Below are 21,865 nucleotides of genomic sequence, written 5' to 3'. Positions count from 1 at the left end.
TCTGAAAATTCTGTAGTTTATCCAAAAATTTCATTATGACAATCCTGTAAGAACTATCTAAATACTACCTTCATATTTGCCATCTAATTTCAGCTGGGTTATTTTCTGTAGCTGATAAGTAAAAATCACGTGAGACCATTTTAAGATAGCTGAAGGATTAACTACATTTCACAGGTATTCAAAATTGAGATAATGGATCTGGCATCATGGTTTTTAACATATTCCCTATTTTTGGTAAGAAAAATATCTTTGAGAATGCAGACTTAAATACTGGTATTAGGAGAGATGAGACATTCTGTTGTGGGAATCTCACATCATATTTTCACCTTTAGCTAACAAACATGGTAGTTTAACACATTCATGGAAATAACTGGTCATTCAGCCTACATGCAGACTTTGTGTGACTGATGCCCACTACTGCACTACTGGGGGTTTGGTGGAGCTGGGGTAGCAGACGGTGACACCATGGATGAAGTCTGGAAATGGAAAATATAAGAGAGAACACACCCTTTAGAAAACTTCTGAGACTTGTCCTGTTCTACCAAGGCTCTGAAACTGGCTTCACCCAGAGTTTGAAGAAACAAACAGCAGGAAAAATTCTTCTACACAGCCAATGTTTCTCACACTGGGCAAGGGCATGCCAATTGTACTTGGCCAGCACACCAGGGTAGTGGTTTAGCCATGACCATGAATTCAGAGAGGAAAATGGCTATTTATTGTACACCCTGCCCTCTTCACCGTGGAGGCTGTTGATCATGTGCCAGGAAAAAAGGTGAGTTGGGGTTACTGGGCTTCTCTAGACCAGGCAGATGGCAAGCCATTGCTGGTTCAGATGACTTTCGTGGGATTGTGCCAAAAATATGCTCATATTCCCTTTGTTTGCCTATGCGGCCTCACAACCGCAGTCCCCTATCCCCCGGAAGCACATCTTCAAAACCTCCAGAGTCCTAAGGGGGATATTTGAAAATCACTAGTTTAGATTAACACTCAACCAATGCAAGAATTCATTGTATAGAGTCCCTGATAGATGTTTGTCCAGAATCTTCTAGTACACTTACAGTGCTGCACTGTGTCCCCAGGGAGCTTATTCTGTCACTGGGCAGATATGACTGTTAGAAAGTATTTAATACCAAGTATTAAGTATGCTTGTGTGGACCACTTCTTGGCACTTATGCTTTCCAGTCTTAGTTATCTTTGGCATTTTTTATGCTTTCCTAACAAGTACATATTCTCCTTGAGGGCTGGACAGCCTGTGTTTTCTTAATGTTGACTTCCATATCTTCACCATGTTGCATTGGGTCGATAACTATACCCAAGTGTGCACAGGTCCGTAGTGAACTGGTCCTAATCACAATTATTTTATTTATTTTCTGCCACATTTCCTTACAAACTCCTCCACTAATAAAATTTAACGGCCAAACTATATCCTATGTCTTCTTCCTCCTTTTCCAATAACCTCTTTCTTTCCATCTCAACCTCTTCCCCTAGGAATTTTATCCTAGGTACATGAACTTCTGGACACTGTACAAAAATGTACTTTTTCTTTTTTTTTTTTTGGTGGGGGAGAGGGTTTCATACTTTCATACAACCCTTAAAGGACCGCAAATTAAAATCCACCGTTGGGGCAGCCGGATGGCTCAGTTGAGAGCATGACCTCTCAACAAAAAGGTTGCCCGTTCAATTCCCACATAGGATGGTGGGCTGCGCCCCCTGCAACTAAAGATTGAAAACAGCGATTGGACTTGGAGCTGAGCTGTGCCCTCCACAACTAGATTGAAGGACAACGACTTGGAGCTGATAGGCCCTGGGGAAACACACTGTTCCCCAATATTTCCCTCCACATTCCCCCCAAAAAAAATCTACTGTTGTAACTTTTTTTGCCTTCTTTGTTTAATCAAGCCTCTTCTCTTCTTAAAAGCTCAGCTTCCGAGGGCTGGCCCAGTGTCTCAGATGGTTGGAGCACCGTGCTCCTAATGCTGAGGTCGCTGATTTGACTCCCACTTGGGCCAGTGCGCTGCACCCTCTACAGCGAAGATTGTGAACAACAGCTCTCCCTGGAGCTGGGCTGCCGTGGGCTGCTAAAGAGCTGCTGTGAGCTGAGCGGACAACCGGCAACCAACCGACTGCCTCAGTCGGGTGGGGGTGGGGGTGGGGGGAGCACAAGGCTCATAATACCAGCGTGGGCCAGGGAGCTGTGTCCTACACAACTAGACTGAGAAACAATGGCTTGAACCAAAGGGGTGGGGGAAGCGGAAGAAAGGGAAAAAATGTATGAAATTAAAAAAAAAAAAAAAAGCTCAGCTTCTGCTCCTGGATCAACGTTCCAGAGAATCTTCCACATAGGGGAGACTTTTGTAGGTTCTGAACTTATTTATATCATATCTATACTGTTAATTTGACTGATTTATTATGCACCTTGTACAAGAACTAATTTTAAATTAGTATCTTCATTGTGATTTAATTCTTTTGTTAATGTTTCACGACTGTAAACTCTTAGTGGGTTCAGTGTCTTTTTGTTGCATGTACTACAAAGCAGGTACTTGGATACAGATGAAGATGGTGAATCATCAAATAAATCAGTATATAGAAACTGAATTTTAAAGGTGTGTATCACAGCTGAGACGTTGTTGGAACCGGGCAAAATGCCACAGTTAGCTGCCACCTCACCTCTGCTTTACGAATATTTTCTCTAGCTTCATCTATTTTCTGTTCCAACTCTGCGCGGCTTTGTTCTGATACCGCAACTCCATGACATTCCAGATCATCTAGAACCTATTAAAGAAAATAAAACAGTAACTGGTTTTTTTTTTTAAGTAACTAGAGTATTTAGATAATTTAAAAGACTAGTGATGAGTAGGCACGATTCCTTTTTAACCTTTATTTTTTTTCATTTTTTATTAAAAAAAAATATTTGAAATAATTATAGACCCACAGGAAGTTGCAAAAGTAGTACAGAGTCTTTTTCCCCAGCTTCCCCCAATGGCAACAACTTGCATAAGTACAAAACAATATAAAAATCAGAAAATAGACATTGGCAAAATCTACAAACCTTACTTGGATTGCATGTTTTGATATGAATACCTTTAATTTTTAAAAACTACATGAATATAAAGTATTGTTACAAAACAACGAGTGCAAAATGGCAAAAAGTCTGTTATACCTGCACACCCCACTACATACCCACCTCAAGATAATCACTGTCTCATCAATTGATGTGTATTTTTTTCAAACCATTTCTTAAGTATTTCCTACATACTTGCAGTTGTATTTAAAAAATAATGAAATAAGCTCTATCATCCCCTCAACGTGTCTAAGAAACCTTTTTATATTTTTACAAACAGATTTATTTCCTTCTCTAGCTAATCCATAGATTCAATAGTTTAACTGTACCATGCTTTATTTACACTTAATCTATTGCTATTTGAATTTATCAATTTATCAATATTATAAATAGTACTGTACAAACAACCTAGTCATTGACTCTTTGAACACGTATGGGAATATTTATTGAAGATAAAAACATAGAAGTCGAAATTGTACATTTTGATATTAATAAGCATTACCAAATTGCCCCCAGAAGGTTGTACCTACTCTTTATTAGTAGTGTGTGAGAGCATGTTTCTTTATATCTCACCAATGATGGATATTGTCAATCTCTGAATTTTTACCAATATGATATATAAATAAATATTATCTCATTGTTTTAATTTTCATTTCTCATATGTTACCATCTGTATTTCCACTTTTATAAATGGGCAGTTCATATCCTCTACACATTTTTCTAATTTTCTGTCTTTTTGTTATTTATTTAAATATATTTCTTTCTAGATATTAGTCCTTTTTCTTTTATTATATTAGTCCTATACTCTTTTACAAATATCTCCTATTCTGTTCCCTTTCTCTTAACATTTATTCTGTTTTACAGAAATTTTTAGTTTTTATGTGGTCGCATTTATCAATCTTGTCCTTTTATGGGTCCTGGGTTTTGTGTCTTGCTTAAGCCACCTGTAATATACTAAAAAATTCTATACTTGTCCAGTTTTTAATAACCAAAAACTGGAAAAATACGCAATTAGCCCTTTGATTCTTCTGAATTTTATTTTGTATTTGGTGGAAGGGAGGAATCTACATATTTTGCCCCTAATACACAATTGCTCTAACATCATTTACTGAATAAATATTTTCCCAAAACTTTGAAATGTCATTAACGTGTTTTTTATTATGAAAAATTTCAAATATACTCAAAAGGGAAGAGACTAGGATGATGAACTCCTATATACCAATCACCAAGATTCAATAGCTAACAAGATTTTTCCACATTTGTCTCATCTATTCTTTTTTTTCTTTGCTAAAGCATTTTAAAGCAAATTCCAGACAGATATCATGTCATTTCACTCCTACATGCTTTTGTAAAAGTCTCTAAAAATATGAACTTTAAGAAAAAAACCCACTTATCAGAACTAACAATATTTCCTTAGTAGCCTTAATATGCTGTTAATCATTAAATTTCCCTGCCTGCCTCAAAATGATTTTTTATGATTGGTTGATTTGAATCAGTATCTAAAGGTCCATGCAGAAACAGATCATTTTCTTTACTATATTTGTATGATACCACAGTTTTAATTACGATGGTCATTATTATATGTATCAATATGTGCTAAGGGACATAAATGTCATTATTGATGTTGTTGGCTATTATTGTACATTTAAAAAACCCAGATACATTTTAGAACCATTATTTTCAAATTCCTTTAAAAATATCTTTTAAGTTTTGTTGGGATTACATTGAAATTACAAATACTGTGTTTCCCCGAAAATAAGACCTAGCTAGACAATCAGCTCTAATGCGTCTTTTGGAGCAAAAATTAATATAAGACATAGTAAAATAAGACCGGGTCTTTAATATAATGTAATGTAATGTAATGTAATATAATAAAATAAAATATAATACCCGGTCTTATATTAATTTTTGCTCCAAATAAAACATTAGAGCTGATTGTCCGGCTAGGTCTTATTTTCGGGGAAACAGGGTACATGTAATAAAAACCCCAATTTTTTACATCTCTCTACTTACGCCTTCTTTCATTATGTTCTTTGGTTTAAAAATGTCTTTCTTCTTATAGATCATGACATTTCACTGGCTGGTTCATCAGTATTTTATTGCTATGGTAAATAATTTTTTCAAACTGCATTTTGCAAAGTATTATTCTTAGTAAATATGAAAACGAATCATTTTTGGATATAATTTTGTATCTATTCACCTTACTGAACTCTTATTATTTCTAATAGTTTGACAGTTGGGTCTCTTCTATTTTTGAAGGTAAACAATCACATCATTTATAAATAATGACAGATGTACCTTTTCCTAATATTTAAACACTTTATTTTTCCATTCATTAGTGCACTGACTAAATCCTCATATGACACTGTAAAGTAGTGGTGATGATAGAGTATTGTTTTCTTATTATCATTGTAGTAAGCAAAGTGGCCTCCAAAAGATATCTACATCCTAATTCTTGGAACTATGTATATGTAAGATATAACTTGCAGATATTTTTAGAGTTACGGACCTTAAAATAGGGAGATTATCTTGGATTATCTGAGTGAGCCCAATCTAATCGCATGACCCTTTACAGAGAATTTTCTCTGGTGGGAGTGAGATGAGAGACAGGCCAAAAGGGAAGTCAGTGAGATTCCAAGCATAGGATTGAAGGCATCATTACTGGCTCTGAGATGTAGGAGCCTATGAACAAGGCACAGAAGATTGGCTTCTAAGCTGGGTGCAGCCCCCAGCTGAGAGCCAGGATGGAAACAGGGACTTCAGTTGTACAGTTATAAGGAACTGGATTCTGACAACAACCTGCATGAGCGTGGAAGCAAATTCTTCCCCTGAGGCCAGCCTGGCCTTGGTAGAGCTGGAGCTGAAAAACTAGCCAAGATCACTAAGATTTCTGACCTCTAGAACTGTGAGATAATAAATTTGTCTTCTTTTAAGCCACTACGTTCGTGGTGATTTTTTATGGCAGCTATAGAAAACTAATACAGCCATCAAGTATAATGTTTGCTGTAAGGTTCAGGAAGATATCCTTGTCAGGGTGAAAGTCTTTATCCAGCTGGCTGCGAATTTTGTTTTATTTTTTAATCACTAAAGGATACTGAATTTTATCATACGCTTTTTGGGCCAACTATGAAAATAATCATAGAATTTTTCATCTTTAACCTATAAATACAGTTTATTATATTGATAAATTATATGTTGAATCATCCTTGCACACTAATTAGTCATGTGTTTTTAAAACACATGACTGGAATCATTTTTTATTAAACTTTATTTAGCATTTTTAAAAGCTTGTCACATTTTTGTTAAAAATCAGTTGATCATATATGTGGTGTCCCTATTTCTAAACTCTTTATTTTGTTCCATTCACCTATAAGTCTATTTGTACACCAATACTGCGACAACTTGATTACTGTATTTTTATGTTTTGAAACCAGGAAGAGTAAGCCCTCCAAGTATATTCTTATTTTTCAAAATTGTTTTGACTATTCTAGATCATTTGCTTTCCTATATATATTTTAGAAGCATTTTGTCAATTTCTATAAAAAATTCTACTGAGTGTTTGACTTGGACTGTGCTGAACATATGGATTAATTTGGAGATAACTGGCACTTATAAAATATTGCGACTTCTATTCCATTGGTCTACATGTCTGTCCTTATGCCAGTACTACACTGTCTTGAATACTGTAGCTTATTGTAATAAGTTCTGAAGTCAGGAAGTATGAATCTTCCAATTTTGTTCTTTTTCAAGACTGTTTTGGCTATCAGAGGTCCCTTGAAATTCCATTTGAATTTTAGAGTAGGGTTTTTCTATTTCTGCAAAAAACACTTTTGGGATTTTGATAAGGATTGCATTGAATTTGTAGATCATTTTGGATGGTATTGTTAGCTTAACACTGTCTTCCATTCCTTGAACACAGGATGATGTTCTATCTATTTATGTCTTATTAATTTCATCAATGTTTTATAGTTTTTAGTGTACAAGTCTTTTGCCTCCTTCATTAAGTTTATTCCTAAGTACTTTATTCTTTTTGATACTACTGTAAATGGAATTGTTTTCTTAATTTCCTATTTTAGATTATTAATTGTTAGCATATAAAAATGCAACTAACTTTTGAACGTTAATTTTGTATCCTGCAACTTTGCTGAATTTGTTTATTAACAAGTAGGGGTGTGTGTGCATCTGTTTGTGTGCATGTGGAATATTAAGGATTTTCTACATTTAAGATCATGTCCTTCATGAACAAAGATAATTTTATTTCTCCCTTTCCAATTTGGACGGCTTTTCTTTCTTTCTCTTGCCTAACTGCTGTAGTTAGGATTTCTAGTACTATGTTCAATACAAGTGGCAAAAGGAGGGCATTTTTAGCTTGTTTCTGATCTTAGAGGAAATGCTTTCTGTCTTTCACCGCTGAGTATCAACTGATTTTTTAAACAAATTGATTATGATATACTTCAGAGTGATCTTTGTGTTTTACCTGTATGGGTTTGTTGAGCTCCTTAGATTTTTGGGTTTACAGTTTTTATTAAATTTGGACAGTTTTCAGCTATATGCTTTTTTTCAAATGTTTTTCTGACTCTTTCATCTCGCAAAGGAGTCTCTTTCTAACTCATAAAGTATGTTATATCACATATTGTCCCACACAGGTCAATGATGCTCCTTTCATTTTAAAAAAGTCTTTCATTTCTCTCTGTGTTTCAGTTTGCATAGTTTCTATAGCTATATTTTCAAGCTGATTGTTCTTTTTTTTTTTTCCAGCATCTAACCTATTGAATTTTTCATTTCAAATATTGTATTTTCAGCTCTGTAAGTTCCATTTGGTTCTTTTGTATATCTTCCTTTTCTTTCCTCAGTATGTTCATGTTTATTTTCTTTTAAATCCTTGGGCTTATTCACTGTTCTAAAGTCCTTGTTTGCTGGAAGTGCTAGACATAGAGATCAGACAAGAAACAGTAATAAAAGGCATCCAAACTGGAAATGAATAAATACAACTGTCATTATTTGTAGATGACATGATACTATATGTAGAGAACCCTAAAGACTCTACCAAAACTATTAGACCTCATAAATGAATTCAATAAAGTAGCTGGACACAAAATTAATATTCAGAAGTCAGTTGCATTTTTATATACCAATAATAAACTATTAGAAAGAGAAATTAAGAAAACAATCCCATTTACAATCGTATCAAAAAACCCCAAAACCAAGGAATAAATTTAACCAAGACCTGTACTTGAGAAACTTGAAGAAATTGAAGATACAAATAAATGGTATACCATGCTCATGGATAGGAAGGATTAACATCATTAAACTGTCCATACTATCCAAAGCAATCTACAGATTCAATGCAATCCCTATCAAAATATCAATGGTATTTAACATCAAGGGTATTTGATACCAGTGGTATTTACTAGAACAGGTAATCCTAAAACTTACATGGAACTACAAAAGACCCCAAACAGCCAAAGCAATCTTGAGAAAGAAAAACAAAATTGAAGGTATCATGCTACCTGATATCAAACAATATTACAAGGCGATAGTAATCAAAACAAAATGGTACTGGCATAACAATAGACACGTAGATCAATGGAACAGAATAGAGAACCCAGAAACAAACCCATGCCTGTATGGCAATTACTCTATGACAAAGGAGGCAAGAATATACAATAAAGATAGTCTTTTCAATATATGGTGCTAGGAAAACTGGACGGACACATGCAAAAGAATGAAACTGGACCACTTTCTTACACATATAAAAGAATAAACTCAAAATGGATTTAAGATTTAAATGTAAGAAACCAAACCATAAAATTTCTAGAATAGAACATAGGCAGTAAATTCTCTGACCTTGCTCTTAGTAATAGTATTTTTTTGGATATGTCTCCTCGGACGAGGAAAAAAAGAGAAAAAATAAACAAATGGGACTACATCAAACTAAAAATTTTTTGCACAGTAGAGGAAATCATCTCAAAACAAAAATACAACCCGGCTGGCCTGGTGGCTCAGGCAGTTGGAGCTCAGTGCTCCTAACTCTGAAGGTTGCCGGTTCGATTCCCACCTGGGCTAGTGGGCTCTCAACCACAAGGTAGCCGGTTCAACTCCTCGAGTCCCGCAAGGGATGGTGGGCTCCACCCCCTGCAACTAAGATTGAACATGGCACCTTGAGCTGAGCTGCCGCTGAGCTCCTGGATGGCTCAGTTGGTTGGAGCGTGTCCTCTCAATAACAAGGTTGCTGGTTCGACTCCCACAAGGGATTGTTGCCACTAGCAAAGGCAACTGGACCTGGAGCTGAGCTGCGCCCTCCACAACTAAGACCGAAAGGACAACAACTTGAAGCTGAACGGCACCCTCCACAACTAAGATTGAAAAGACAACAAATTGACTTGGAAAAAAAAAAGTCCTGGAAGTACACAATGTTCCCCAATAAAGTCCTATTCCCCTTCCCCAATAAAATCTTAAAAAAAAAAAAATACAACCTACTGAATCAGAGCAGATATTCACCAATAATACATCTGGTAAGGGGTTAATATCCAAAATATATAAAAATCTCATACAACTTAACAACCCAAACGTAAACAATCTGATTAAAAAATGGGCAAAGAACCTGAATAGACATTTTTCCAAAGAGAACATACCAGATGGCCAATAGACATATGAAAAGATGCTGAACATCACTAATCATCAGAGAAATGCAAATTAAAACTACAATGAGATATCACTTCACACCGGTCAGAATGGCTATCAATAAATCAACAAACAAGTGGTGGCGAAGATGTGGAGAAAGGGAATTGTCATGCAGCGTTGGTGGGATTGTAAATTGGTGCAGCTGCTATGATAAACAGTATGGAGATTCCTCAAAAAATTAAAAATAGAGCTGCCATACAATCCAGCAATTCCATTTTTAGGTATTCATTTGAAGAAAACAAAAACACTAATTCAAAAAGACATATGCACCCCTATGTTCACTGCAGCATTATTTACAATAGCCAAGATATGGAAGCAACTTAAGTGTCCACTGATAGACATGGATAAAGAAGTAGTACATTTGTATAATGGAATATTACTCAGCAATAAAAAGAATGGCATCTTGCTATTTGTGACAACATGGTTGGACCTAGAGGGTATTATGCTAAGCAAAATAAGTCAGACAGAGAAAGACAAATAACACATGATGTTTCTTATATGTGGAATTGAAAAAAACAAAATAAATGAACAAAACAGAAACAAACTTATAGATACAGAGAACATTTTGATGGTTGCCAGATGGTAGGGGGTTCAGGGGATGGGTAAAAAAGGGGAAGGGATTAAGATGTACAAATTGGTAGTTACAAAACAGTCATGGGGATGTAAAGTACAGCATAAGGAATATAGTCAATAATATTATAATAACTATGTATGGTGTCAGATGGGTACTAGACTTATCAGGGTGATCACTTCATAAGTTATATAAATGTCTAATCACTATGTTGTACATCTGAGAAACTAACATAATATTGTATATAAACTGTAATTGAAAAATAAAAATTATTAAAAAAATAAAGTCCTTATTTGCTAATTACATCATTTATGGGTCTGCTTTAATTGACTTTTCTTTGGATAATGGGTTATATTCTCCTACTTTTAATATCTAGCAATTTTTATTTAATTCTTGACAATGTGAATACTATGATATTGAATGTTGCACTTTCCTTTTTTCCTTTGAAGATATTTTTTCTGGCAGGTGAATAAGTTACTTGTGGATTAGCTTGATCTTTTTGAAGCTCGTTTTAAAGCTCTGTTTAGCCTTATTCTAGGGCTGGTTTAGCCCCACTACCAATTTATGATCCTTCTGTGGTCTCCTGATTGCCCTAGGTGATCCATGAGTACTCTCAACTTGGCTGGTCAGAACTTGAATGTGTCCCAGCCCCCAGACTTGGGTTTCACCCTATGCATGTGTGATTTTAGTATTTAGCAACAGACTGAAGGGAGACTTATATAAATTTTTGGAATTCTTTTTCTGCATCTCCCTGCTGTCTGGTCCTCTGCCTTGAAAATTCATGCTACTTTAGCCTCTGAACTCTGATCTCTATCATTTCAACTCAGCAAGTCTGTGGTACGCTGTTTCAGTTCTCTCTCCATGTACGATAATAAGCAAAGTGCCTCCAGGCAGAAAGCCTGGGAGATCATAGGCTTAATTTCATTATTTTTCCTCTCAGATTTCACAATCCTGTTATTGCTTATTGTCCAGTGTCCAAAAACATTTGTTTCATATATTTAGATCAATTTTATAGTTGTTTATGCAGGAGGATAAGTGTGATTCCAGTTACTTCATCATGGCCAAAAGCAGAACTGATTTTAATGTTAAAAAAACAACAACTTCATTTTATTGCTTAAACTATATGAGGTCTGGCAATTAAGTTCGCAAACTCATCCTAAAAGTGCTACGTACCTCATTGCTGAATATCACTACGGTCACCTTCGAAGTACTCACCCTGGGAAGCTATGCACTCACGCCAGAGCCTAGTCCACCCTTCAAAGCAATTTTGGAACTCTTTCTGGAATGGCCATCAGAGCTGTTGTTGTATTACCCTTGTCCTGAATGTCATCAAAATGTCTTCCTTTCAGTATTTCCTTTATTTTTCAGGTAAAGAAAGAAGTCATTGGGGACCAGATCAGGTGAGTCAGAAGGATGTTCCAATATAGTTATTTGTTTACTGGCTAAAAACGCCCTCACAGACACTGCTGTGTGAGCTGGTGCATTGTCGTGATGCAAGAGCTATGAATTGTTGGCAAAAAGTTCAGGTCGTTTTCGTCTAACTTTTTCACGCAGCCTTTTCAGCACTTCCAAATATTAAACTTGGTTAACTGTCCAGTTGGTACAAACTCATAATGAATAATCGTTCTGATATCAAAAAAAATTAGCCACATCATTTTGACTCTTGATTTGGACTGATGGAACTTTTTTGGTTGTGGAGAATTGGCTGACTTCCATTGGACACTTTGACGCTTTGTTTCAGGGTCGTATTGGTACATCCATGTCTCATCACCAGTGATAACACAGCCCAAAACATCGTCTTGCCTCTCCAAAAGGTCTTGGCAAACTTTGACTCTCCTTTGCTTTTGTTCATCAGTGAGCTCCTGTGGGACCATTTTTGCACACACCTTTCTCATGCCAAGAGTTTTAGTTAAGATTTTCCTGTTTCTCTATCGATGTTTACTTGGTCTGCTATGCTTCTCACAGTCAGCCAACAATTTTGATGCACAATTCGACAAATTTTTGCAATGTTTTCATCAGTTCTGCTCGTTACTGACAGCTCTGACCTCTTTTCATCAGTGACGTGTTCTTTTCCCTCAGAAAAATGTTTAATCCATTTGTACACTGCTGTTTTCTTCATGGCTTTATCCCCATAAACTTGGACTAACATGTCCCTGATTTTACTTCCACTTTTGCCAAGTTTAACAAGAAATTTAATGTTTGTTTGTTGCTCTAATTCAAGCTCAGACATTCTCGTGATGGCACACAAAAACACACAACAACAATAATGAATGCCACTCAGCAAGACCCCACCACACGTCAACAAGAACACAGCTGAGACACTGATATACCAAGGTAATGAAACCTTACGGAGCTGTTTGTACAGTGCTGCCAATGTAAGCACACAGTGGAGAGTTCACAAACTTGTCAGAACTTGTACCTTATTCGATTGAAGCATAACATAGGTCATACTGAAAATTTATTGAAACCTGTCTGTCTCTACCTCCCAGCAGAAAGACACAACGTGCCTTGACAACAGAGAGAGGAAACAGATTTATTTTTAATATCTGAACATTAACTTTCAAATATAGTCAAGCGTTCTAGTGAAAAAAAAAAGTATGTGTTTTATATTTTTAAGTATAAAGCTGCAGTAATTAATCTCATCACTATTTATTGGATGTGTGAGTATATAGTAACTCCTCTCTCTCTAGTTCATCAATTCTTTGATTGAGATAAACTGTATTAGAGGAACTGTATGCAAGAAGCCTTATCTGTCCATAAATCTGATTTAGATAATGAGATTCTGGATTTCCAGCTGGAGTCTGATGCCAAGATTTGGAAGATTTTAGGTGAAGAGGAATTATATTTTGCATGTAAGAAGGATGTGAACTGTTAGGGCCAGAAGGCAGACTGTAGCAGATTATCTTTTTTTAAAAATAGCTACAGTAATATTTCTCATTCCACATGTTCTTCCAGAACCTTGCTATTTCCCCACCAAGAAGTGGGGTTTATGTGCTCTCTCCTTGAACTTGGACAGGCCTTTGTGGCTGCCTCGATTAATAAAAATATGACACAACTAGTATTATACTACTACTGAGGCTAGGTCAAAAAAGATGATATAGCTTTCACGTGGCTCTTGGGACTCACATCTTTGGGGGGCCCTGTGCTACCATGTAAGAAGAACAGCTAACTTGAAGCTGCCATGCTGAAGAGATCATATGGAGAGACCACGGAGAGACAGAGATGCACAAGGAGCTCTAGCTGTTCTAGTTCCCAGCTGTTCAAGTCTTCCTGGTCCAAATACCAGATATTTCAGAGGGAAATCTATGAGATGACTCCAGCACCAGCCACTATCTGGTTATAATGAGAGACTCCCAAGTGAGAACTGCCAAGCTGAGCCCATCCCATCCCCAGAGTAACATGAGACACTATAAAAAAGGCTTTTGGCATTAAATTTGAAGAGTTTGGTATGCAACATTAGCTAAGTGGAACACTGAATTTGAGATGCCTGTGAGATAGTATAAAGCAGATGTCAAAACAGGCAAGAGGATATATATGAATAAACAGAAGAAAGGCCCAATGTTGGAAATATTAATTTATCATTTGTTGGTACATAAATGGAAGTGATTGAGACTGACTACAATGAGAAGAAAGAATAAGACAAGAAGACAGCCTAGTATAGAAATCTAAGGAATTTAAATATTTAATTGTGAGATGGAGAAAGAAGAACCTATAAAAGAACCTAGAAATGGCCAGAGTGGCATAAGGAAAACATGAGCAAAGTTATATTCTGGATGACTAGAGAAGAGAATATTTCAAGATGAAGGGAGTTGTCAACTGTGATGAAAGTGCCAACAGGTTAAGCAAGATGAAAAATCAAAACCTCCATTTGGGACTTAGAAGCATAGACATCATTGGTGATTTTGACAAGTATAGCCTCGGTGAAGTGTTATAGGGGAAGAGAAAGAAGAAAAAGCCCAAATGTAACGGGCTAAAAAATAAGTTAGGAAATATAGATACTAAATATGGACAATCATTTCAAGAAGTTGGATGTGAAGGTAAAGAAAGAGAAGAGTGAAGTTGCAAATAAATGGAAATAGAGAAAGAATTTACTATACCTAAAATAATTTCTCTGCATTTTCAGTTTACTCTTAAGATATATTTTTATGGAATCTACAATTATGTCTTCAAAAAAAATCTGTCTTGGGGATGAAAAGCCAAATTCAACCTATGTATGTCTCTTTCACTGCCCAAGAGACTGTAATACACTATCTCTAGCCTTCCTCAAGCAATTCTATGGCAAACGGATGAATTACTGTGTTGCTGCTAGCGGGCTTCAGGAATTTCCAAGCTAAGTAGACAGCGGAGAGCAGACTGCTGAGAGCTGAGCAATTATAGAAGAAACATAAACAGGATATTTTTCACATTTAGAAAACTCAATTCCTTAAATTGGTTAGACATTTGGCTTAAGCTAAAATGTAGCCCAAGACTCTGTATTACACTTACTCGTTGTTGGTGAACAATGTTTTTGTGCTCACGTGCCACACGTGTGGCCCATTTCCGAGCCTCCTTGTTTAGACTGTGCTCCTCTGTGGTCCCAGATTCTGATTCTAATTGTCGGCTCTACAACACAAGAGAGAACAGCACTGTTACCCTTATTGAAGTCATCACCATTTTGTAGGTAGATCACAGGACCTTCACTTTCTCGGCACCCAAGACACGAGATATGCTCCACTACTGTGGGACATTAGCAGAAAACTAAGCGAACCAGTGTGAAACCATAAATCACCAGGGTTTTTACTTGTTGTCTTACATTGTTGAACATTAAACCTTCATCTCTAATACGTTAATTGATCTATTTGGGGTGTGAAGACAGGTAGCTAAGCTACGCAAAGAAGAAAAAAGTATTCATGCCAACCTAACATGACACTAAAATAGTTGCATAGATAAAAAATGGAAACACTCAATATTTTTAATGGGATAAAAAAATAATCATTGGAAAGAGTGAAAAGAAAAAACAAAACAATACAATAACAGCAACACAAACTCTCTGACCCCAAAAATATTGGGTTTAATTTAGTTTCAGGTCAATCACCAATTATTTCCAAACCTCAAACTAACTTTTACCCTTCATTTGGGCATTAATGTCATGTGAAAGACAGCAGCGCTAGATCAAATGATCATTAAGGGTTTATTCTAGCCCTAAAATGCTATGATTATGTTTCACAAAGAACAAACTGCAAAATCGAAATAAACAACAGTAAGTTAACCCCCACTGTGCAAGGTACTATGGAAAGCGCTTCACATGTTTTTTGTAACAACCTTTTGAGATGGGCCATAAGCCACTTTATAGAAAAGGAAAGCGAAGCTCAGAGAGATTAAGTTTCCAGTGACAACCAGATATTAAATGTTACCGCTTTGATTACTCAAGTCTGATTCTAGACTCAGAGCTTTAATCTCTACATTATTTTAACTTTTGCTAAACTCTTAAGAACCCATTAAAAAAACTATATTAAAATAATTAGGAAATAAAACGATTTCTTAAACATGAATTACCCAAAGAGAATTTTAATACAAAAAGAAGCAAAATTTTACAGTGGGAAGATCTTAGAAACTGACTTTTGCAAGGTCACATAGCTCAAAATCGGTAGAGTAAGCAGAATTAGATAAATTGGATTAAATGTTTAATATTTTTGTTGGAATTGTAGGCAAGGTTGAAAAACTTTTACTCTATGCAGACATTTCACTTAAAGCTATATTATACAATGATAAATGAATTGAAACAGAGCAAAAGAATGAAAACCCAAATTTAATCAACTTTACAATTACATGTTATATTCTGATTCATTCTTTGGACAACTAAGAATCTGGGAACCAACTTTATTATTATATTTTGCTTCGCAAAAGGATCTAGGCATTTACATTTATATCTGTCCTCAGAAGTCAGGGTTTACGATGCTAAACCCTGGATGCAGATGCAAATACAATCTACATTAGCCAGAGGAATCTGATGTACAAAGGTAGTAAAGCATATTCTGAAGAGCCCAGGTATACAGGTTTTTAAGTCAGACAGACCTAGTTTTAATCTTCTTAATGCCATTTACTATTAATAGCTTTATGATCCTGGGCATGTTAACTAATTTGAGTCTTAGTTACATCTGAAAATTGGTGAAAATGCCACCTATCTCAGAGGGGTTATAGGATGAAATGAAGGCATATTTTAAACATTTTCTTACTACATACTCATATATGAAGTATCCAATTAACTACATACTCATATATGAAGTATCCAATTAACTACATACTCATATATGAAATATCCAATAAATAAATGGTTTGTTTAATGTTAAAGACCAATTGAAAATTACTTGAAACAAAAATTTTTTTCATTATTGCTAAAAAAATTAATTGTTCCCCAAGAGCTCAACATTTCTTCTCAGAAAACAGAGTAGCATGCAGAAAGAACATTAATGCTGTAATCAGGACAGTAAAGTGTCACTATTCACTGTCTGGACCAGTCTCTTTTCCTTTCCAGGCTTTAGTTTCCCTTTAATAAAGGCAAGATTAGCTCTAAGGTTCTTTTCAGCACTCCTGTTAAAGAAATCGAAGGTGTTTCAGATAAGATGAAAAATGAGAAGCTCAGTCTTTTCACTATAAACAGGAAAGGAAATCGCTAATTTACAAGGGGAAATGGAAAGCCCCATCTTCTGCATTCAGTGGTCCCATATACCTTATGTATATCATCCCAATAGCAGGTCCCACCCTTCATGAGCATGCACGTCCACGTACCCCATACCTCCCACCCTTGGCCCACACCCCATATACCTCAGCTATGGTCATTCTCAGAGCACTGACAGGGGAGAGCCCAAGATCCACCAGCTGGGCAGCTTTTAAATTCTGCCCAGTAAAGATTGCACAGGGACAGAAAACAGCATAGAGTTAGAATTTTAAGGCAAACAGGGACACATAGCTAAGAACATTTGTGTCTAGAAACAAAAAAGGATTTAGGGATGCAGTTAGGCTTTGGACAAATGAGATGAGAGTCACTGTTATTCTGATTTTCTGAGGAAAAGGAGCAAAGATAAAATAATCTCAAATTAGTTGCAATTTTAAGTCAAGCTTGGCAAACTTGTCTATACTCTATTTTCTAATGTTCTGTCTGCTTCATTCCTCCCAGGCTTCAAATAAGTCAAATTATCGGACAATGTCACTGAATCATTAAGCAAAAGCTGACTGATTAACAACAGCAAAAACACCACTATAAACGGCAAGGGTTATAATCTAGAGGTAAATGCCGTCTCCCTTCATTTCTTTATGTAGCCACTAACAGCGTTACTTAAAATTTAGTAAGAAAAGTAATGAAAATATCTATAGCAAAGGTTTCTATTAAACTGATACCATTAAGCTATGATATCATAAACTCCCCTGATTATGAATCTAGATTTACCAACAGACCCTACAAACATAATTTGACTTCCCCCATGGCTAGCCTACATTGAGAGAATGTGCTAGATATGCTAGCACATAGCTATATGCTAGACATGTGCTTCCTCCCCTTGTAGAAGTTAAATTTTTTTGTTATCAAATTAGCATTTTGGTTCTCTTTTTAAGTTCAAAACTAGCATTTTTCATAGAGTAAACTCACGGATAAAAAGGGATGACTAATGTCTGCTTTTTAAAAATTGCCAATTTGGCATTTGTGTTAATACATTTAACATTCTAAGAACACTGAAAGAAATTATCAAGGGCCTATAATTTTGTGTAAAACCAATCAAAATATTTGCATGCACATATTCATTATTCTATTTATCAATTCTATTCTGGCTAAAATTTAACCACTGGTTTCTTTGAAAGGGTATACATGTGAAAAATTTCATGGATAGAAGGTATAATTTATATTTGAATTGAAAAAAAATTTATTGAATATTCTTCCTTCTTTCCTAAGTTCATTTTCAGAGTTTCAGCAATTTGTCTTATAATTTAACCAAATTTAGTAGAAAGTTGTAAGCATAAAGATAATGGGTGTGTCAGTCACATTTTACGAAGAAATGTCACAATTTCTCTGCATCCTCACAGTTTATTACAAAATTAGTGAGACATCCTAAGCTTTCCCTGTCTATATATTTCAAAGATAATAGATATTAGAACACAAACACAGCTTCAAAACAAATGAAATGAAAATCTGGAGGCCCTTACAGTATCACTGTCACAAGGCTGGAACTGGAAGGGCAGGGGTTTGTGAAATACTGCATTCTCTTGTAGAAACAGCTGAAGATTATAGTCCCGTACCACCTAAAGAGAAAATAAAATATCTTTAAGTCTTTAAGAAGATTAAGATATCCAGCAATTACATGTTAAAGTTTAAGATTTATTCTGCTGTTTTAAAAAATGAGAAATCATCCAATATCACATGGTCATAAAGAAATGATAATTACATATTCTCTTCATTTTAGATAACAGTTGGTATTCGTGTGTTTTATTTTCTCAAGAATCTAAATTTGGAAAGTACTAGTTTAGAAACTAGCCCAGATTTGGGGGCTAAACAATACACAATATTTAAAGAAAGCAAGAAGATAGCTATTACACAGAAAGCTATTCTTAATGGGCGGTGTGTGGTGTGTGTGCACGCGCATAAATGGAGAAGCACGTTAAGTTCTTAGGTTCCTCCCAGTTTAAACATTTTGTAGGCCTCTGAGAGTCTGTTTTATGGAGATTGCCATCCACTAAGATGGCAGGTAACCTCATCCATAGCACAAAATAGTATTTTTTATAGTACTTCTTGCCACCTTTTCTAGGAGATTATATTCTAATTACCATCTTAAAGCATACCAAGAAGACAGACTAGAAAAGGTTTTATATAGAAGGGGAATTCTGATACACAGAAAGTAGCAAAACAAATAGCACAGGAAGACAGCCATATAAAAAGAATTCATTGCATTATAACCCTGGGAAAGAATGGAAATCAGCAACATTTGATTGTGTGGAAACCCATTTGCTACACTGCTTATTCTTTAGTTATCTTTCATTTGCAGTATAGTACGGCTCATCAGTACCTCTGCCAGAGGATGGACAGGAGAAGGGAAAAAAATCGTTTAAAGCAGCTCTATAGCTATACCTTAGTAGTCCTGGGAAAAGGGTTTATTGAGGAGATGGAGAAAGTACTACGAGGTGTATTTTGCATTTTATTTACCAGTATAATCCCAGTTCTTCCTCTACTGCTCCCGGTCCCCTCACTCAACACCCATTTATTGAGCATTTACCAGACCCAATGGTAAATGCGGGGGTGAGGAGGAATATGTAGATGAATGAATATAATAAATCAAGGTTACTATCTTCAAGGAATTTATAATCTTGAAACTGGGAGAACAATACAAGTTACACAAATAAAATATGAGTACACTATGGAAATATGTAGAGGGTACTAGAGCACAAAAGAAGGTGATATTTAATCCAGACTGAAGGAACAGATGGGATGGGGTGAGGAGTGGTTGGGAGAATTTGGTCAGGGAAGGCTGGGTGAATAAACATATTCTCAAAGGGAACTGTGTTTTATTCTTTTCCTGGATTCCAGTTTAAGCTAGAGTAGCTGTGAAAGCTACTTGACACAGTTCTGAGAGTCTTGCTAATCACCACTGTATTATAGAAAAAGCTAAAAGAATCATCCTGCTTTGCCAAACCTATCGTCTCAAGCACTACAAACCTTTTTTTTGAGGGGGAAGTTTCAACCTTTAAAAATTTTTAACTTTTTGTTACAAAAAAATTCAAACACATATAAAAAGTAGAGACAACAGCATAGTATATCCCTACATACCCATTATCCAACTCCCAAAAACATCCCCACATGGCCAATTTTGCTTCATCTATAAACCCACTTACCTCTTCCAATCCCAATTATGTTAAAGAAATCTCAGACACATCATTTTATCCATAAATATTTCAGTACAATATCTAAAGACAAGGAAACTTGTAAAACCATATCCATGTTAAAATTTACAATACTTGTAATACAACCAATAAATATTCAAATTTCCCTGATTGTTTCACATTTTTTAGTTTTTCAAGTCAGGCAGGATCAAAATAAGGTCCCCACAGCAATTGGATGATGGTGCTTAGGTTTCTTTTCATATGTCGGTTTCTTCCTCTACCTCTTTTTCTTTTTCTCCTCTTGCAATTTATTTGTTAAAGAAACTGGGTTGTTGTTCTGTACAGTTTCCCACAGTCTGAATTTTGTTGACTACATCCTTGTAGTGTTCTGTTTACTATATTTCCTATAAATTGATGTTTCATCATATTCAGGTTTTTGTTTTGTTTTGACAAGGTGGTGTTTACTTCCATGAAGACTGCCTCTGACTTGCCTCTTTTCATGAAATTAACAGGTGTAGTGGGCTGAAAGGTGCTCCCCCCAAAAAAAAGATATATCTGTGTTCTAATCCCTGGAACCTGTGAATGTTACTTCATTTGGAAAAAGGCCCTTTGCAGATATAATTAAGTTAAAAAATTTGAGATAACGAGATCATACTGGATTCCCTAGATGGGCCCTGAATCTAATGGTAAGTGTCCTTATAAAAGATACACAGAAGAAAACACAGACAGATGAGCAGCCAGTGCAACCAGATGCAGAGACTGGAAGGATATGACCACAAACCAAACAACGCCTGGAGACACTAGAAGCTGAAAGAGGCAAGAAACTGATTCTCCCCTAAAGCCTTTGGAGGGAGTGCAGCTCTGCTGACCCTCTAATTTTTGACTTTTGGAGGGAATAAATTTCTGGTGTTTTAAGCCATCCAGTTTATGGTAATTCGTACAGCAGCCCTAAGGAAACTAATAAAACAGGACTATGATGATAAATGCCTAAATCCACTGCAAAAACTACAGATTTTTCTATTTTTCCTATCATTTTATCAAGGAATTCTACCATTCCTTTTTCATTTATTAGCCGAAATACTTCTATAAGAGAAACTATCCATTATTTAGTTACCTTGAGGTACAGTTTGTATAAGTCAAGGTAAGTGCTTAATTCTTTCCCTATTATGACAGACAATTTAAGGTTATCATGTATTTTGTGTCCCAGACATAGAATCAATTCTATTTCTCCAAAAGCCCTGTTGGTTTTTTAAGTGATTAAGAGAAAGTATTTGGAAAAAAATATCTGCACACTAGAGATACTAGGATAGTCACCATTCTTTCTCTCTATTTTGAAAGGAAGTTGCAAAGAGGTCCTGTGGATCTCCCAATGTCGGCATCTTGCATAACTATAGTAAACGTCAAAATCAGGAAATTGACACTGGTACAAAAACATAAAGCTTATTTAGATTTCACCAGTTATACAGACACTCATTTGGGGGTGTGTATGTGTAGATATCTATGCAATTTTATCACAGGTGTAGCTTCACGTAACCACCATCACAATTAAGATACTTAACTGAACCATCACTGTAAGACTTTCTTGTGCTCCTCCATAATAGCTACATCTACTCTCCCCATTTCTAACTCCTGAAAACCACTAATCTGTTCTCTATCGCTCTATATATGTTATCTCTATACATATGTTATATAATGGAATCATGCAG

General features: G+C 35.8%; 1 protein-coding gene across 3 annotated transcripts in view; it reads right to left on the bottom strand.

Moving 5' to 3' along the window:
• FCHSD2 (FCH and double SH3 domains 2) overlaps positions 1-21,865 on the bottom strand; it is a 212,517-nt gene that overhangs the window by 29,686 nt on the left and 160,966 nt on the right. For 2 of the 3 annotated variants that reach the window (XM_019744393.3, XM_074335812.2), the window contains 4 exons: positions 18,492-18,587; positions 17,121-17,192; positions 14,802-14,918; positions 2,668-2,772 (listed from right to left, as the gene is read on the bottom strand). In XM_019744393.3, the coding sequence (XP_019599952.2) occupies positions 2,668-2,772; positions 14,802-14,918; positions 17,121-17,192; positions 18,492-18,587 (390 nt within the window). The remainder of the gene's footprint in view (positions 1-2,667; positions 2,773-14,801; positions 14,919-17,120; positions 17,193-18,491; positions 18,588-21,865) is intronic. The other variant, XM_019744394.3, reaches the window with a different exon arrangement.

This window comes from Rhinolophus sinicus, chromosome 14, assembly GCF_057876585.1.
Source record: "Rhinolophus sinicus isolate RSI-liver-muscle chromosome 14, RSI-T2T, whole genome shotgun sequence".
NCBI lineage: Eukaryota > Metazoa > Chordata > Mammalia > Chiroptera > Rhinolophidae > Rhinolophus > Rhinolophus sinicus.
This window is presented reverse-complemented; position numbering and strand designations above follow the sequence as displayed.